The sequence below is a fragment of the Syngnathus leptorhynchus genome, chromosome 11, assembly GCF_054491065.1.
Source record: "Syngnathus leptorhynchus isolate UIUO chromosome 11, UIUO_Slep, whole genome shotgun sequence".
Taxonomy (NCBI): domain Eukaryota; kingdom Metazoa; phylum Chordata; class Actinopteri; order Syngnathiformes; family Syngnathidae; genus Syngnathus; species Syngnathus leptorhynchus.
This window is the reverse complement of record NC_141205.1, coordinates 5,851,359-5,869,817: the sequence shown is the minus strand read 5'-3', so window position 1 is coordinate 5,869,817 and position 18,459 is coordinate 5,851,359. Positions and strand designations below refer to the sequence as shown.

At 42.2% G+C, this 18,459-nt stretch overlaps 1 protein-coding gene across 4 annotated transcripts in view; it reads left to right on the top strand.

Annotated features, from left to right (window-relative positions):
* The first annotated feature begins 79 nt into the window (after positions 1-79).
* LOC147049052 (inter-alpha-trypsin inhibitor heavy chain H3-like) overlaps positions 80-18,459 on the top strand; it is a 38,454-nt gene continuing 20,074 nt past the window's right edge. The window contains exons 1-25 of one of the 4 annotated variants that reach the window (XR_015067520.1): positions 80-436; positions 644-679; positions 862-885; positions 1,053-1,210; positions 1,274-1,378; positions 1,440-1,602; positions 1,695-1,805; positions 1,888-2,016; positions 2,097-2,213; positions 2,284-2,452; positions 2,665-2,790; positions 2,870-3,051; positions 3,145-3,333; positions 3,525-3,664; positions 3,809-3,969; positions 4,048-4,077; positions 4,403-4,423; positions 4,499-4,540; positions 4,639-4,752; positions 4,822-5,023; positions 5,129-5,304; positions 5,385-5,496; positions 5,584-6,547; positions 7,097-7,251; positions 15,211-15,243. Coding sequence is in view for 1 of the 4 variants with exons in the window: in XM_085923123.1 (XP_085779249.1) it covers positions 80-436; positions 644-679; positions 862-885; positions 1,053-1,210; positions 1,274-1,378; positions 1,440-1,602; positions 1,695-1,805; positions 1,888-2,016; positions 2,097-2,213; positions 2,284-2,452; positions 2,665-2,790; positions 2,870-3,051; positions 3,145-3,333; positions 3,525-3,664; positions 3,809-3,969; positions 4,048-4,077; positions 4,403-4,423; positions 4,499-4,540; positions 4,639-4,752; positions 4,822-5,023; positions 5,129-5,304; positions 5,385-5,496; positions 5,584-5,713 (2,994 nt within the window). In the remaining 3 variants the exon portion in view is untranslated. Of the gene's footprint in view, positions 437-643; positions 680-861; positions 886-1,052; positions 1,211-1,273; positions 1,379-1,439; positions 1,603-1,694; positions 1,806-1,887; positions 2,017-2,096; positions 2,214-2,283; positions 2,453-2,664; positions 2,791-2,869; positions 3,052-3,144; positions 3,334-3,524; positions 3,665-3,808; positions 3,970-4,047; positions 4,078-4,402; positions 4,424-4,498; positions 4,541-4,638; positions 4,753-4,821; positions 5,024-5,128; positions 5,305-5,384; positions 5,497-5,583; positions 6,819-7,096; positions 7,252-13,726; positions 13,784-15,210; positions 15,244-18,459 lie in introns of those variants that run through there. The other 3 variants (XR_015067519.1, XR_015067518.1, XM_085923123.1) reach the window with 3 other exon arrangements.

The following is an 18,459-nucleotide window of genomic DNA, read 5'->3' as shown; positions in this document are numbered from 1 at the left end:
TTTAATCAATCAATTCTTGGCTTCTTTTTTGCACTAAGTTGCCTTTGTTTTCTTGGATGCAACAAATCTATCCATCTGGATGGGCAAATCCAGATTTGACTTTGGGTTACAACACTTCCCTCGCATTCTCAAACCCACACATTCCAGTTTCCGGGAAAACACAATCACTGACTCACACTGCCTAAGTGTAAACAGAAATTCCCCCTCTGGGAGCATGAGTGGGTGGAGTCGAGTACTTATGGGTAAGACTTTCTTTCACATGCCCGGAATTCCCACAGCATTTGTTTTCAGTCGCGGAGTGCTCGTGGTTCAGACTCTCCTCATCGTTGTCATGCCTGTTTTTGAGGGAATCATACGGTGGGCTTGTCTCTGCATTGCTCTTGCAGCTCAGGGGCAAGAAGCTCTGCTTGTTTCCCGCAGAGATGCGCTTATGGAGGTAATTCTGCAGATATTCTGTCAAGTGTTTCAAATTGAAATTTGCTTTGGTGGACTTTTTTTTTTTTAAATTTACTTATGACCCTGCAACGAGCATTCTCTCAGGATGTTTAGTATCGTGTGTTGTAACTTATTGCTTGGAAACTTCCATTCACATGTAGCATTTAGAAACTCTTTTGAAATAACAGCAATAAATTGTGTATTGCAGGAATTCCACAGAGCTGCAGGCACCAAGTCGATAAGGGTATTCGATTTTAATTATTTCTATTTGAATCCATTTATCTGCTTAGTAATCACTGATGATGGTTTGTGGACCGTTTCTTGATTTTGCACAACAACACGATTAAGATGAGCAACAGTACATTCAAGGATGAAATGTTTAGGACTTTTTTCTTATATCTCGTTTCTTTTTGTTTTCTCCAACAGAAAAGAAGCACCAACTCTGATCATGTAAGAAACACAAGTCTGGCTGTAATGAATGATGTGTAAAAAAAAAAAAAAAAGGTGCAGAACAGTGAACAGTTGGACCAGTTCTCATTCTTCTCCCACCTTTCTCGTAACCTTGTGTGACTCATGGTATTAATGCGGCACGATTACTGTTGTGTTTATCCTTTCAGATGGTGGAGGTGCAATCTTTCAGAATTCACTGTGCCGTGACGTCACGTTTCGCTCACACCGTCATGACCTCCAAGGCTCTGAATAAAGCCAACATCTCCCAGGAAATCTTCTTCGAAGTGGAGCTGCCAAAGACGGCGTTCATCACCAACTTCACCATGTAAGTTAAAAATACATCAAGTGTAAACCTCTTCTACAAACAAACTCCTTACTTGCCTCTCAGGGAAATTGATGGCCAAGTTTATGTTGGAGAGGTGAAGGGGAAAGAGAAAGCCAAAAAAGAGTATGAGAAGGCCGTCTCCTCAGGAAAGACTGCTGGACTGGTCAAGTAAGTTCAAGCGAGGACGCAGGATGTAGCGCATTAGCTTCCAACCAACAAATATTTTTAGGGCATCTGGAAGACGGATGGAGCAGTTTTCGGTTTCTGTCAACATTGCAGCAGAAAGTCATGTCGTTTTCGTTTTGACCTACGAGGAGCTGCTTCAGAGAAAACTGGGCCAGTATGAGCTTCTGACCCGTGTGAATCCCAAACAACCTGTTCAAGACTTTCAGGTTGATGCCACCTTTTTGTGGCTTCATAATGAGAAGCAATATTAATATATCCTCTTGAATGTCATATTATGTTGGTTGGTTTCTGTGTATAGATCACAGTTGGCATCTTTGAGCCACAAGGCCTGACGTCAGTGGAGGCAACCGCAACGTTCCTCACGAACCAGTTGCTCTCTCTAGTGGAGAAAACTGTCACTGACACGAAGGTAAGGCCTTTTAGTAGAACTGATGATCACATTGATCTTGTTAAAAATAATTCCTAAAATCAATCTCTTCTTTCTATTACAGGCCTACATTACTTTCTCACCAACAATGGAGGAACAAAAGAAATGTCCGTCATGTGAGGGCACTCAAATTGAAGGAGATTTTATCGTCAAGTATGATGTCGCACGAAAAGAAAACCTTGGCGAAGTCCAGGTCAGCTTTGATGCCTCCAAACTGCGCCTGTGTGTGTATTTTAAATCGACACTGCAATTTATGTATTTATTTTCCTTCAGATAGTGAATGGCTACTTTGTGCACTTCTTCTCCCCACCTGAATTACCCACAGTCCCAAAGAATGTTATATTTGTGGTTGACAGGAGTGGCTCTATGAGTGGCACAAAGATCAAACAGGTAACTGTGTAGTATCTGTATCTACATCGAGTTTCTTACTGGATGTAATGTTTGGTGGAAACTCTTGCAGACACGCGAAGCCCTGGCGGCCATTCTGAAAGATCTCCACGAGGACGATCACTTCACTTTCATCCTGTTTGACCATACATTTGACACCTGGAAAAACTCCGTCGTGAAAGCGACAAAAGAGAATGTGACTAAGGCCATTAACTACATCGGGAAACTGAAGGAGAAGGGATGTAGGTAGTCGGGAAGTTTCCGTGACTTTTGGCTTAAACGTGATCTACATTCCAGAATTGAAAGCAAATCACTTTTTTTTTTAAATTTGGGTTTATGATGCTGCGTTGGTTGCAAATATTTCAAATATTCACTTTTACTACAGCTATATAATTTTTTTTTCAGGAGAACACAATTGACTACAAATATTTACGATTTTCTATTTGTCTTTCAGCTACTGACATCAACGGTGCACTGTTGGAAGCGGTGACACTGCTGAAGAAGGAAAGAGAATCTAAACGGGTTCCCGACAGGAGTATGGATATGATTATTCTGTTGACGGATGGGATGCCAAACAGCGGTGAGTCTCATCTCACCGACACGTCTTTTCATTTTATTTATCAAGTGATGGAATTGAAATTATGTGGCCGCGTACACAGGGGTGTCCAACCTGACGACGATCCAGGAGAATGTACGCCGGGCTATTGGCGGGAACATGTCTCTGTTTTGTCTTGGATTTGGAAATGATGTACAGTATTCCTTTCTGGATGTGCTGGGCAAACAGAACAAAGGGCTGGCCCGCAGAATCTTTGCGGCCTCGGATGCAGCTCTTCAACTCCAAGTAGAGCCTCACCCCCCCCCCCCCAAAAAAAACAAAACTGTGAAACGATTTAAAGCAAGGGAAGGATTGCTGTGGATTTGATTTGTTTTCCAGGGTTTCTATGAAGAAGTGTCCAGTCCACTACTCTTGGAGGTGAACCTGAAGTATCCGGGTAATGCCGTCGATTCGCTGACTCAAAATCACCATAGCCATCTGTTCAACGGTTCAGAGATTGTGGTGGCCGGTCGTTTCGATGACAACAACGAATTTGATAATTTTCTCGTGGAGGTCTTTGCGCAGGGGGTGAGTGAAAATAGTTTTTTAAATGTTTTTCTCCCTTTCGTAAAGTTGAGCAAGTATGCAAAAGTATCTATTTTTCTGAATTTGTATTTTACAAGGCAATTTTGTTTGTTACTGCCCTTAGTGACAGTTTTGAGGAATGAAGATTGAAATCATTTTGATAATATGAACGTTTTATTTCTCTCCTACCACAGCCAGAGGCAGATTTCCAAGTGCAGGGCAAGGCCAAAGTGGACGACTGGAATGTGATCTATCCAGAAGACAAGTACATCTTTGGGGACTTCACCGAACGTCTGTGGGCTTACCTCACCATTCAGCAGCTCTTGGAGAAGAGGTTTGCTCATTTCAAATGTTTCTCTCCGCTTTATCTCCACCACTATTTCATTGACCTTCACCCTCAAAGCAATCACAGATATCGTTGAAAGTGTTTCTGCGAGTTTTCTTAATGTCATACTCAGCAGGCAACTTTTTTTGCTAGTCGCATTGGAAGTCAGCAGGAAAATGAGAACTTCACTGCCCAGGCATTGGATATGTCGCTGCGCTACAACTTTGTCACGCCGCTCACCTCCTTGGTGGTCATCAAGCCGGACAGTGAAGACAAAGCAGGCGGCCCCCTCATTGCTGACAAGTTGACGGAGGGTAAAAGTCATGTTTACGTTTTAGAAGAGCCATGTGGTTATCTGCAATTTTTGCTGACAATTTTTTTTTAAATTTCAGATCAACGGCAAAGAGCAGAGAGCCAAAGAGGTGTGACGCTTCTACCTTTCTTAATCAATACTGATTTACATTTGTATGATTTGCAATGACTTGTCTTTGGATCCTCATCTATTGCCGCAAGTCATTTTCATTCTGGCTACCGTTTGCATGAATCGATATGATTTGACATGAATAACCAAATATTTAATTTTGCCCGGTTATAGCATTTGGATATTCAGAAACGATTTTTTTTTTCTCCAGATGGGTAAACAGGGAGATTTGGATTTATACTTTTAGGTTTTGCTTCTAAATGCCATGGATTGTGAGAACTCAAATGAATCTTTGTCCATTTGGTTTTGTTGTGTGTGTCAAACAGCTCAACAATCGGGACGTCAGGGTAAGTCTTTTTGTCCTTATTATTCGTTGCATTTTGGGCTCTTCTACATTAAAGTGTATGAATACTTTGTCTCAGGTTCCTCTGGCCGTGCGGCAAGTTCACGGCAACAATCAAATGGTAGTTTAAATATTGCTCTCTTTGTTGCATAAAGCTGCTACACATTGGATTCACATTGAAATAATCTTTGTATCAATGGATTATATTTATGTTTACAGTGGACGGTGATCCACATTTCATGATCGAAGTCCCAGACAGAGAAAACGCCTTGTGTTTCAACATCAATGACAAACCCGGGACTATTTTCAACCTGGTCCGGGAACCCAAATCAGGTCATAACCTAGCACACACACATCAAATAATAGCAACACGGAGACGAAAATAATCCTTTTTACTTTCAGGTTTTGTGGTGAATGGCGAGATTATTGGCAAGAAGAAATTTGTCTCGGGTCAAAAGATGTACACCTACTTTGGTCGTCTTGGAATCCGCCACAAGGCTTTGGGGGTAAAGCTAGAGGTCAACACTCAGGAGATCTTGCTGGTGCATGATGGGAAACAAGTCAAGTTACTGTGGACGGATTTTGCCTCTCTCAAAAACACCAAGTAAGTCGACCAGTCGGCCTGTTTTTATTATTATAATTTTGTCGGACGGACAGCTCCGTTGATGCCGTGTATTATAAAAGAATAATATTTTGGTTCCTCTTGCAGCATGGACCTTCGTCTGACAAAGAACTGCAGCCTCACAGTCACACTGAGGCACTCGGTCAAGTTTATGGTCATCAGACATACAAAGATATGGAAGAGGCGCCACTATCAGCAGAACTATTTGGGTTTTTATACTCTGGACAGCCACCATTTGTCCAATGCCGTTCATGGATTGCTAGGTGGGAACCAACCGATGATAAACAACCTATCCTTTGGTGACTCTCACCACAATGATTTTATTGATGTTTTTGAACCTCAGGCCAGTTCTACCATGGGGTTGATTTTGAAGTGTCCGACTTAAAATTGGGGAAGATGCAGCAGAAAACGGACGCCATCATGTATGTGAAAGGGCAGACGCTCAATGTGACCAGGTAGGATGAGCCTGTCAAGCTAAACGTTCTCAACATACAACAAGAGTCTTCATGCATCGGGTGATCTTATTTTTCTCGCCTGTACAGACACTGGCAGAAGGATTTCAGCAAAGATATGATCGAGGGGCAAAAAATTCCCTGCTGGTTTGTCGACAATGACGGAGCTGGTCTCATTGACGGCAAAGCGTCCGACTACATTTTGCCCAGCCTCTTTTAAAAAAAAAAAAAAAAAAAACATCGATGATAATCATTTATCATTTCTAGACCCGAATATAGTGTGGGAGATTGTGCTTACCATTGGATAAAGAATGTTTTGAAGTATGGGGAGCTGCAAATGTTAAAGAATGTTATGGTGGGTTATTCTTGCATACCCCAAAATTGCTCTCATGAAAGGAGCAACGCACTTCTTTTTTTTAACAATGTAAATTGGGGTCAACTGCAAGCTGAGTGGAACTGTGGAAAACGGTCACCCTGAATATAAATGTGAGTGCATGTGTTTGAAAATCAGAATGAGAGAGCAAATTTTTGTTTTCTACAGCAAAGTGCTGTTTTATATGGCAAAAGTTTTACATTGCGTGTAAAAATAAATAAAAGCCACATTTTCACAAGTAGTTTGCTACTATTTCCTTGCAATTCGAAACTGGAATGTTTCAACAACAAAAACAACAACAAATATAAATGTTGACTCGTTAATATTGCTGCAGCTCTGACATCAGCGAGTACCAGAAAGTGCGCTCCAAGTTTCAGCGCTTGATAGTGAGTGTGCTTGCTGTTGTGCACAAATGCAGAATTCCAGATTTGACCAGGCCTTAACCACACCATTATAAAAATTGTAAAATGTCTGGCTAATGCACCGCTCTAAAATTTTGATAATTTGATCTGTGTCATTCCACAATGCATCATTTTATCTGTTGTATAGGTGAACAGGTTGGCTTCAACGTAGTTTGTCCAAACGAGTCACCATACTATCGCTGCAAAAAAAGGTCACAGGTGTATCGATCATTTCAGCATGTTGACATGAAGCAAGAACAACAAAAGCTGCAATTTAAAGGCAAGTAAAGACAAAAGAATGCCAATTTCAAAACGTTAACTAGCCTTGCAAATCAACCGACAAACTGAGAAAGCTTGCAGGGTTAAAAACTAGACTCATTTATGTATAACCCCGTTTATCAGACTCAAGTCATTTACATGACTGAGTGTTATCTTTTTTATTGTTTACAATTGAGCCTGAATCTTCTCCCCCATGCATGCATCATGTCCAATGATATCAACCTTGCAGCACTGATTACTTCTCTGTGGTGTGACTAGATCCACAGCACGTGTGCTGACCCAGTCATGTTGTAAGTTCAGGAGTTGAGAGGGATTTTCTTAAGGAGATCTTTGCACAAGTGTTTGCCTGTGTGTGTGTGAGTGTATCCATGTGTCCGTGTGTGTTTCTCTTTGCATGTGTGTGTTAGTGATTAACGCCAGATGTGCAGGGCTCAGGGTGTCGGCAATACTTTGAGAGGGCCTCACTGTATTTGCTGAAAATGCTCAAGCGACTTCTTCACACATGGCTGACATTAACATCTTTGCTGTTCATCTCCCTGATTCCCCCAAGGGTTAGAAACATGAGGTCAGCCGGAGCAGAAGGAAGCTTTAAAAGAAAAAAAAGGATGTGGTCCAGCCAAAGCCCGGTGTCCGTTTTAATGTCTCCTATCCGTCCAGAAGAGGGCGGCAGAGAGCCGTGGAAAGTCTGTCCCCCGTCAACTGCAGGTATCGGTACACTTTGCAACTCTGAAACGGCAAGTTTACGCAAGAATGATATTGTTTTGCTATGCTTCAAAGATTTCATGAGTTGATGGGAGAATTGCATAAATATATCCTAAAACACAAGTTGAAGATCCAAAGAATTTGAGACCATTTTTTTATTATAGCATTTAGAGATAGACTGATGCTGAATCAAGACTGATTATTAGTGGTCAAGGAGGCCAATAGCTAGTATTTGGATAGTTTTTTTTTATTATTCAAACAGATTCCATCATTTTTATTCAACAGTGCTGTTTTTAAAGTTGTTTTCTTTTTATCTTAAATGAAAGGCTTCTTACTTTTTAATAAAAAGTACAGTGAACTCCTGGTTTCAAAAGCATGACTCAAACAGTTCAATTAAAACTAAAATGTATATATATTTTTTTACTGTAAATCAAGTTGTCAAATTTGGATATAATTAAAATTGGAAGTTCTAGAAAAAAATAAAGTGCAAAAATTCTCCAAGGTCAGTAGTAAGTCTTAAAACGTTTACTAAAACTTTAAATCAATAAATTATGCCCTGAGGTTTACCCGTTTTTTTTTTTTTAAAAAGGCAGATGCCAATATGCGTGAAAATGTCAACTGACAAATATGAATATGATGTCAAGTATAAGCTCATCGACTCAACCGACATTCTATCCATCCCTAATTACTCTTCACATATTTCATTTAGAATTATTTTTATGTTTGTGTTAATATTGAATATCATTATTTCCCACCATGAAAAGCTTTCATTCATATTTCTTGTTTATTCATGTGATCTGTTTCCCCCCAAATGTCAAATGTGTTCAAACTGCAAAACAGTCCAAACATATTTTCTAATGTTTTAGCTCTAATTGCTTCTTCTCAGAAATGTAACTTCCATTTCAAATTTACCAAAGTCTTCCTTTATCTGGATGACCTAAATTAAAAAAAAAATTCTATGAGCATCCACTTTCTTAGCCCCTTTGGAAGCCCAACTTTTGGAAGCTTTTTCTCCGTCCTCACCTCCTCCCCTGAATATTTCACATTGCTGATGCTGCTGGTGCGTGATAGCGAGCACTGAGTGGCCATTGTATGCGCGCAATGTGGGTGCCTGGTATGCGGCTCTTCGGCGTGTGCCGTGTTGTGACGGCCGTGCTGCCTCTGACGCCGGCTGGCCAGCCGGCCGGCCTGTGCGTACACACCCGAGCGGTGGCACATACCTGTCCCCACACACCGAAGAACCTGTTTTGTATATCCGCCGGCTGCACATAACTGTGACGTGCTTGGTCTGTGGCCTGCCACCTGATATGCAACTGGGGCTTTGTGGGTAGATTGTTCACATTTGAACAGCAAGCTTTTGCTAACTTTTGTCTTTGCATCCCTCAAATTTTCAGTGGCATTCTATTATTGTCTTGAATTTACTCTTAATTGTGAGAAGCAGACAGTTTGAAATGCGTCAACGTATAATTTAAATGTATATTTTTAGCTTTGGTTTATTAAACACCAAGTTTGTATGAAAAGTACCAGCATGTGTTGCAATTATAGTGCTAAATAAACAGTACATAAGTAAATGTAGTAAAAAAAAAAAAAAAAAAAGTCATTTAAATATATTGCTCAGTCTTGTGGTCAGATTGGTAATTTTTTTTTAACTCCCTGATCTGTGATCGACCCTAAAATCCAGATTTTCCAAGCCCCGCTCATTATTTTTTTAACTTAAAAATGTTTTCCTCATGTTTAAGAAAACTCAACATTTGGATAAACTTATTAAATTCTGTGTCATGCATAATATTTCATTAATCAAAGTGCCCACCTTAAAAGTGTTTTTTTTTTTTTAATTCAAGCACTATTATCCCTCATTCAACTCATTCAAGTGATTTTGACATTAAAATAAAGTGATGCTTTTAGACTTCAAATAAAACATTGTGTATATTGCACGCAGCAAATTCCACTTTTTATTTTCTTATCTTGCAACTCTTTTTGTCAAAGGCTTTATGAACACACTAATTGCCGAGTGGTGCATGCTTGACTTCCCTCCGCGGGGGCCTGTGCAATTCATGGGATTACGCCAAACTATACAAAATAATGGAATATAATAAACACAATTTCAAGAGATTAATGATCGTATTTAAGCAAATGCCCGATTTTTATTTTGTCCGTTTGCCGTGCTGTTTGTATTGTACTTCAAGTGCTTGAGTGAATTGGAAGGTTTTGCAAGTTGTGTGTCCTCCAAAACACAGTGCAAGGCCAGACAATATTGCAGCGGGCCGCGATGTAATCCTCGGTATTTAGTGTCTTCTCTAGTGCCGGCGAGGTGAAAAGTTGAACCTGCTGTTGACCCTCTCTTGAGAGAGGGCTTAGCTCTGAAGTCAGGCGCAGGCCAAAGGCACATGCAGGATATTCTCAAGTTCCTCTTGCCCTCCCTCGAGTGCACCCCTCGGCTCCTCCGCCGCCGCCGCCGCCGCCGCCACCGCCTTCCCTTCCCACACGGAAACAATTAGCATCTGTGATAAGACCTTGTACATATTTCCATCAGTTTATCGCTTGCGCTTTGTTTGTTTGTTTTTCTGTCGTGACGAGCGTCTCGTGCCCTCGTGCCGTGGCACCGCTCATCAGCTTGTCATCTCGGTGCAAGGGTGGTGGAATGAGCCAAAGAAGCCTTGCCTTTATCCACATTGGATTGCAGATGAGCAGATAAGAACAACAACTATATATCAAAATAGACAAAACAAGGGAAACAAAGCGTGGACCCTATGACAGACTTTGGAATTAAGGTGGAGGGAAAAGAAATGTTTGCTCTTTTAAGTTTTCACTGAAACTGCCCTGAGTAGGAGAAGACTTTGGGAGCTATTTGTTTTTTTTTGTTCAAAGTATTGCATCACTTTTCTATTTGATGAAATTGTTTTCTGTCAACATGAATCATATTGACGCCAAAGAGTTTTTGCAATGTGAGTGCATAATTCGTTTCAGGGGAATACTGCTGTGTTTGAAATGAAAGTGGCGTCTTCACAAAGCCTCATTCCCCAAAATGGTTCTGTAATATTTAAATGTGGTCAAAATGGGCATGAACTAGATCGCACACATTGTTTTTTCATTTTGTTTATTTTGATAGTTTGTGTTTACGTGTCAGGCTTTTATTATAATGCCTGTTAAAGCAATATGAGCTAGAATTCCAAATCTGAGCTACATCTGACATTCTTCCAGTCCAGCGGAGCAGGAGAATACCAAGCCGAAAGATCGAGAGAATCCGACAGTAGATGTTGAGTGGTGCTGGAATATGTTCTCCATCTGTTTCGGTTTTCCAGTGGTTGTGATAACCTGAGCGTGACCCCTGATTGGTCTAATCTCACCCTCATCGTCTCTCGCCGGTCAGCTGACAGAACGCAGCGCTGCGATTGGTGCGCCCAATGTAAAGGAAAGGGAAATTGTTTAGCATTGTGTGTGTGGAGGCTTGTTAGCCAAGTTTAGTCTGATGTTGAAACGACAAAAAAAAAAAAGCTGCTCATGCTCAACACACAATGACGGAATGTTTAAGGCGAAAATGAAATGAGCCGAACATGATGACTTTCCCTGCCAAGAAGCCTGTGTAATAATTCTGGCTGTGTTCCTCTGTTAGATGCGCAAACATGACTGACCTCAGTCAATGAATTTATTCAGACGAGTGAACGTTTATGTAAACATTCATTTACAAGCTCTGTGCCAGAGAGTTGTTAGGTCTTGAAGGAAAGACTTTTTTTTTTTTTAGGGCCCATGACAATCCAATGTCCAGTCTAGTAGCTCCTTTGGGCGGGTTTTAGTTTGACTAGATTAGATCAGAAGACCACTCTGTTTGTTTGTTTTTGATTTGGGAGGGGCTCACAGTCCCAGAGGGGTACCCCCCCACCCTCTCAACTACCGCTGCCCCCCCCCCCCCCCCTCCAGGATTCCTCCTCAGGGCACAGTCGACTGGAGCCCCCCTGACCTCGCCGTCACCCCTTCTAAAGCGTGTTAGCCAACATATCCTGGGAACAGAAAAGAAAATGAAGACTCTTGAGTGTCCACCCAGCTAAATCACAAGCAGATCTATTCATATAGGGGGTGCCACCCGGGTAGGCAAACCCCTTTGGTTCTGGTCCGCCTTAGAAGAGGTTCATCCCTGCAGGTTGACCTCTCTTTCATCTGCTTGTAGGTCGCCGGACATCGCTCGCACCCAGCAATGCTGGATTGGCAAGAAATCAGGTGGACACAACCAGCTCGGTCGCTTTTTGCTATTTGTTGTCTAGCAGTGTCATTTTGTAGTAGTACAAAAAAAGGAGGGGGGTGTCATGTTTTTTTGTTCTGGTTTTTTTTCCAGATATTTTAATTAATTTATATGAAATAATTTTGAACTGATTTGATTTGCTACCTATTAGTTCCAGTATTATGACGTGTTTCTATAAACAGAGCATAACGTATATATTTTTTTGTTTAGTCTTGTGGCTCCGTGACTGAATTATCTCTTTCTCTGGCTACCTACTCTCGTACATTCCAATTTGCATAAACACACACGCACACACACACACACACACACACACACACACACACACACACACACACACACACACACACACACACACACACACACACACACGGCTGACCTCTCCCTCATCTTCCAGAAGGCCTTGGGGTGAGGCAGCCTGGCACCAGACATTTATTCAAACCTCCAGGCAGCTTCACAACAGGTCAGAAAGAGACGAGAGGCGGTGGCGAGCATGCATCTAATTAATCGGAAAAAAACATATGCGGTAAATAAATGACTATGAGCATTATTTTTTTTAAGTCAGTGAAACTCTTTTTGTCTTTATTTCTCTTAAGATTTCTTAGAAGCCATCCCTTCAAAACAACAAAGTCCCTCCTAAATTAATTTGTATTTTCTTATGTTTCATTTTATTTTAATCCCATGAAATGGGGAATGAAAGGCGGGGTACGCTACCATTGGATTAAAAGTGCTCTTTATAAACATTGTGACCCGTCTCTTTGACACGCCTTCTTTCTCCTCTTAAAGCGAGTCTCTTTTCTAACGCGAATACCTTGAGATGAAGGTTTCTCTTCCAACTGGACATGGGACGGCTTGCGAGACTTTGGAGTCTTTGTTAAGCATTTTGTGTCCGTTTTGTTCTTCTAAATCCTCCCTTTTCTGTTTGTCTCCCGGCTCTGTTCGGCGAGATTACAGACGGAGGTTTGAACAGCTATGAAGTCGTCATTTCACTCTTTTTAATGCTTCTTTGAATCGTAATTCTTTGTATCAATAAACGACGCCGGTTTGAAGGTTTGCTCTTAAAAGGAGGGTTGTTTTTTTTTTTTTTTTTTTATTACAGTCCCGTTTCGGGCTTGTTCCGGCTTTATGGTATGATATTATATTGGACAAGTGATGTGAAATGAGCATGCCAACAGAGATGAGCCGTATCACAAGAGGCATCGTTGGAAATCCGAGTTGTGCCATTAGGAAGGCGGTATCGAAGGCAGTACTGAGAGAGACTTAGGGGAAGACACAGAACGGATTGTTCGCCAACACACTGACGGACCTTTTTAGCCTTATCTTCTTGAGCTACTCTTACAGAAAAAGCAAGAAGAGAAAGCAAAAGAATGCCCCAGTCTTTCTCCCCTAATTCTCTCCTTTCTCCACTTTGCACTACTAATTATTCTTCTGAATTCTTCCACCTTCTTCATACTTCCACGCCTTCCATTGTGTCCTCTCCGCAGTATTTATTTAGTCATAGTTTCCTTCGGAGGGTCATTATGAGCCAAAATAAATGTAGGAACGTCTCATATACAGTACAAGCTACACAACAAACTGATAACTAGTTTGGAAATTCCAGACTGATAAAAACCGTTCAAATTTGTAAAAAAGATGAATGGTTATAAAAAAAATTTGCAGCATTTCTATTTCTTAAAAGTGAACATAATTTGCAATTGTAGTATTGCCATAAAGTCGATGCACATTTTGTCTTTGTGGGCCTAATATAATTACACCGTGGGCCAAATATGGCCCGTGGGCCAAAGTTTGACACTCCCCGAGCTACAGTTTTCATTTCTTTCTCAAGGGAAAGCGATATCGCATTTATGACGAGCTATGACCAGTTTTGGCTGCCGTTTGTATTGAAAGTCTCTCAAGAACTCATTCAGATCGATCCTGCTTGACAGATTATCTGGAGGCTAGGCCCAGTTGCTCTCGCAACAACATCTCATTTGCATTTGTTTACACATGTCACTCTCTACACATTTGGATCCCCCCCCCCCCCCCACGTGTTTGTCGCAGCCCCCTCGTTGTGAGCGCGAGCCACTCACGCATCAGTATTTGCTTGTGATGACACTGTGAATCTTCTCTTTCCTCCTCTGACAGAATGAAACGGATGGATAATTAGATATCAAAGGGAGGCAGGCAGGGTGTGGCGAGGCACGCAGGCTTCCACCATGCTAAAGCACTTATTAATGAGATAGGCCTTATCTGCTCTCCTCCCAGGAATTCTGCCTTTGATCGGCCCCGACTCTGGACTTAATACATTTTTGATTGATAGGCCGAGATGACACAGAGAGGCGGTGTGGATGGGATAGAAGGGTGGAGAGATGCATGTGTGTGTGTGTGTGTACGTAGAAGTGGGAGGGGCAAAGCTCAGATGCAAGTGTAAAGATGCCCTTCACGTGTTAAAATAACTTCAGAGAATAACGCTCAACCTTATGAGATGAGATACATGAAGACGAGCTGGCATATTAATCTCGGATATAAACGCATCGCGCAAACTGTATATACGCACACACCTTGACATTCCTTCGCACATCCAAACATAAATCCAGTAAGACAACCTCAACGGACAGGCCTACTCTGTCACCTCAACCTCATCCATAACTCGGGCACCGGGCAGCACAAAATCCTTTCCTAAGACAGAGCGGGCACCGGGCGGGTCTGCGGAAGGGGGCTGAGATAAGGGCCGAGCCTTGCCGGGAGATGAGTTATTGCCCACCCATGAGGATGGTGGCTAGCAACAACCTAGTCGCACGCGGCGTGAGATTGGTATTCCCGGTGTTCTGCTCTTCACGAGACGGCGGGCGACCTCCTAGACTGAGATAACTGCCCCATTTGCAAAAAGCACCTTGACCAGAAGAGAACGTCGGACCCCGACGCACGAGCGTGCAAAGTTTGCAAATCATCATAAGGTGACCGAGCAGAAGCCTTCCGCTTTGGTGTCACCTTCTTGGGTATCTGTCAGACGTTGACTAAATGAAAGAAGATACAAGCACATTTGTGTCAACTGCACGTCGACTCTCGTTTATAACCGTGCCAACAAGACGGCGGGATTAAACTCGACACCGCCTCGACTGGGCACATCGATCAATGTGGCAGGTATATTTTAGTTGTCCTAATCAATCGCACTAACAAAACCAGCGTAAAAGAGGATGTTCTTGGGTTTTTGGACACCACGAGTCAGGAGAAAGCTCCATGTGGATCCGACATCTGCTGAAATTGCACTGTGAATTAGATCAAAATGTCAAGTGCTTTTGTGGCAGTACAAAAAAATTGTAAATACACACATTGAAGTTTTCATTTTCCACGCAGACTCGACTGATGTGGCTTCATCGGAAGACGATGAAACAGAGGCAACGGGTTGGGTGGGAAGTAAGGCAGGAGTGGGGGGGGGGGGGTTAAATGATAAGAGAGGCAGAGACTGATAGAGGGAGAGTAAATCATGTAGAGGAAGAAAATGATTAAAACCAGCAATCACCCATTGGAGACTGATAAAGCAACTCGTCGTTAATTGGAAGCGTGCAACTCGTGGGGATATGCTTGGATTAGGTTTGTCTTCTCACTGCCGTCTCTTCTTCTGTTGACGTGTGCATCCTAAAGAAAAAGAAAAAAAAAAATGACAGAAAATATATTTAGCGCGTCATACGTGTCAGGCGCTAAAGAACAATAGAAACTTTAATATAAGTTTGTGACTATTCATCTAGGAGAAAGAAAAAAAGACGATTCAAGTCCGAGATGAAGAGACAAAGGCCGGGGAGGCACTTTTGAATGATCTAAGCTTTCGGGTCTTATAAGAGATGAAAGATGGGTGGTGGCCATAAACAAAAGGCTGACAGGCCACCCATCACCCGGGCAGGTCTAGCTTGTGCCGCCCAGATAAAGCCAGGCTTCTGCCGCCTGTATCAATACCATCCATCATCCATCTTTGTCTGCTCGTCTATGTTCTAATTCAGCCTCGGATCGGCGCTCTTCTGCTACACCTGCCAGCTGCGTGCACATCATGGCTTCCAGAAACAATGGATTGCATTTCGGATGATGGCCCAACGTTGTCATCGTTGAAATAGAATTAGTCGTTCGTTGAGTGCCTTCAGTGAGAATTTTGAAGGCCTGAAGTCTGGCAAAATTTCACTTTGTCAAACTACCTGAGAAAATTCTTAAGTCATGAAAAAGTATTCCGCATCAAGCCACCATTGTTCTCTCATCAAGCGGAGTTTTGTGTCCGCATGTCTGTCTTTTTCTTTGTTACTCGAGAGGAGTGGATATTATGCAAATGTTGACATCTCCCATCCATGCTGCCCCTAAATACATACACACACTTTCCTTCCAGACTGCTTTTGCTTTGTCCTCATTTGGGGGTCTGTCTCTTGGCTGTCTCTCAAGCACACTTTAACAATTGCAGCCTTTCATCTTTCCATTTTTGGGCCCATTTCAGACCACCTGGACAGGTGTTGAGAAGAAAGAATGCTGCCATACATGGCAACAATTAGAGTTGGGTTATCTTGCATGGAATGAAACAGAAAAGGCGGACTTCGGAATGAACTTTTTTTTTTTTTTTAAATGTGCTTTGATGATCTGCCTTTGGGCAATGCCACCCCTTCACCAGCACTCACTCAGTTTATAGATAGAGGCAAAGCAAAATGAACATAACACTTTTTTTTTCTTCAAAGAGTCTGACAATTTAGTGGAGATTGTTTTTACAGCAAAAACTTTTCAAACGCGCAGGATTTTTTAATTTGTGCTGTACATTCAGTTCCACCAATCAGGGAAGTTAAGAGATACCATGGAGTATTTTGACCGAGTAGGACGGCGGCGGCGAGGGACAGGGCTCAACAAGAATGTGTATTAAAATGAATAAAAGCCAAGAAATAGGAAAACGGGGTATCATTTTGGCAGCATAATGAATAAAGTGGAGATATGGCTTTTGTTCCATGCCCGGGGCCCAGAAGGTTCATGTTCTCACTCTGAGAGTTGGTAAAAACTAGCAAACATAATACCGCTCATGATTGACAATTAGTCTCGTACTTTGGTTTCAGGTTTTCGCTTTCTCTTCTGGATTGGTCCTCCATATTACCCAATTGCAGTATTTACCGACCGGCCCTAATGGTCAAATATAAATTTTCAACAAGCTGCATTTTGAATTCATGAAAATTCAAGTCAAGTTCTATCCAAACTTTGTAAGCTGTATCATCCAACCAAACAATGACCCGTTGTCGTTCCAATACTTTGGGACGGGGCCCGTATTATATATTTAGTTTCCCTCATGGGAGGAAGTGTAAATAGGGAACAAATACAGTCTGTGCTCATCACAGCAGCATAATCGCTTTTCTAGTAATGACAACAGCATACAATGTTGTGTCATGTCCGCCCTGTGTCCTGCTGTTACCCGCATTGTTTGAAAAGGCAAATGACACGCCCCGCTCCAACCAGCCCCCCCCCCTCTCCCTCCCCATCCAGTGGAAAAAACCCGATACCATTTTGGCAAGCTTCTTTCATCTATGGCTCTGCTATCTACATTCTCCTAATTAATTTGCCTTGTGGACATGTTCTTCTTATGGTAATTCATGCCGCTTAAAATGTTTGGGTGAAGATGATAAGATCTCTTTCAAGAAAAGTGCTGCATTGTAGAAGTGACTTTTAGTGTCACTTTTAGCGTCAGTGTCAATAACCAGAAAAGCACAAATAATAATACATCATAAGATGACAACACGAAAGTTTTGAAAATTAATTCGCTAGGACTGTGTTGATTTGACACAAATAGTCACACAGTCCAAGTTAGCTTTAAATGAAGTTGAGCAAACAATTGAATTGTACTTTCTCACACTTTACAAAGAGATGTGACAAACGATTGCCATCATCTCTTCACAATGAGCTCATCGCCTAATTCCGCGCCTCTAATGATGATGAGCCGCGGTCACGCGTGGCCAGTGCCACATAGAAGACCTCTCACTCATCTCCATTAACCCGCATGACTCAGATGTTGACTTCAATCCTCCCCGCTCGAGCGCTCCCGACATCAAACGGCTGCCATCCACACATTTGGACGGATATGATGATATGATCACGTGACGGGAGAGCAAACGCTTGCACCGGATTAGTTTGCGCTGAGGAATGCGATGTGTTGGAGGTCATGTGAAATACGCCGGCACTCTGAATAACCCTCAGGAAAGCCATCACGGCGCGACCCGGAAGTTGTCAGGTCAAAAGGCTTGTTTTAGTTGACGGCACCCTTTGCGATCTAGACACAACTCTCGCTCCTCAACCTCCTGGGAAATGGACTTCTAAGTTTAAAGGGCTCCCTCGACACAGGAAGAGACACTTTGACACGGCTGGCCAAAGTATAGAGAGCCATTGTTGGCAGTTCAGACATGAACGAGTCATTCAGTCACAAAGAGGTGTGTGCAAAAAGCCAGGAAGTGCCATGGAAACTGTACAATATATTTCGCTAATCAAACTCCAGCTTGAAATCGTCGGCCGGACAAGCTGAGGTGTGTCAGGCTTAAACCGCAAAAAAAGCACTGATCAATCTTTTCGGGACTAAGAATAGAGAGAGGCGGAAAAGGCTAGATGATGGGTGGAGGGAGCCTCGAGGGAAAAGTCACCAAAGTTCAAGTTGCATGTTAAACAAACATCGAAGCCATTTGATTGGTCAGGGCTCGAGGTTTGCACAAGTTAAGTAAATCAGTGTAAATTTGATGGTGTCATCCAATTTTGTGAGAAAACAACTGGAGGTCTTTTAAATGAGCACCAGAGTGCTCAACTCACCACAGGCCACGAAGCAAAACTGAACAAAACTTGTTTTCCGAGTTTGGACATGTGACATTGGCAAGTTGAGTCGTACCTGAGCACCCGTGATGTCATGTCAGTCGACAGCAAATGACAAAATAGACAAACAGATGGATAAAAAATTGGTGGATTTTAATGATGAATTCATATTCCGTGATTTCAATTGAAAT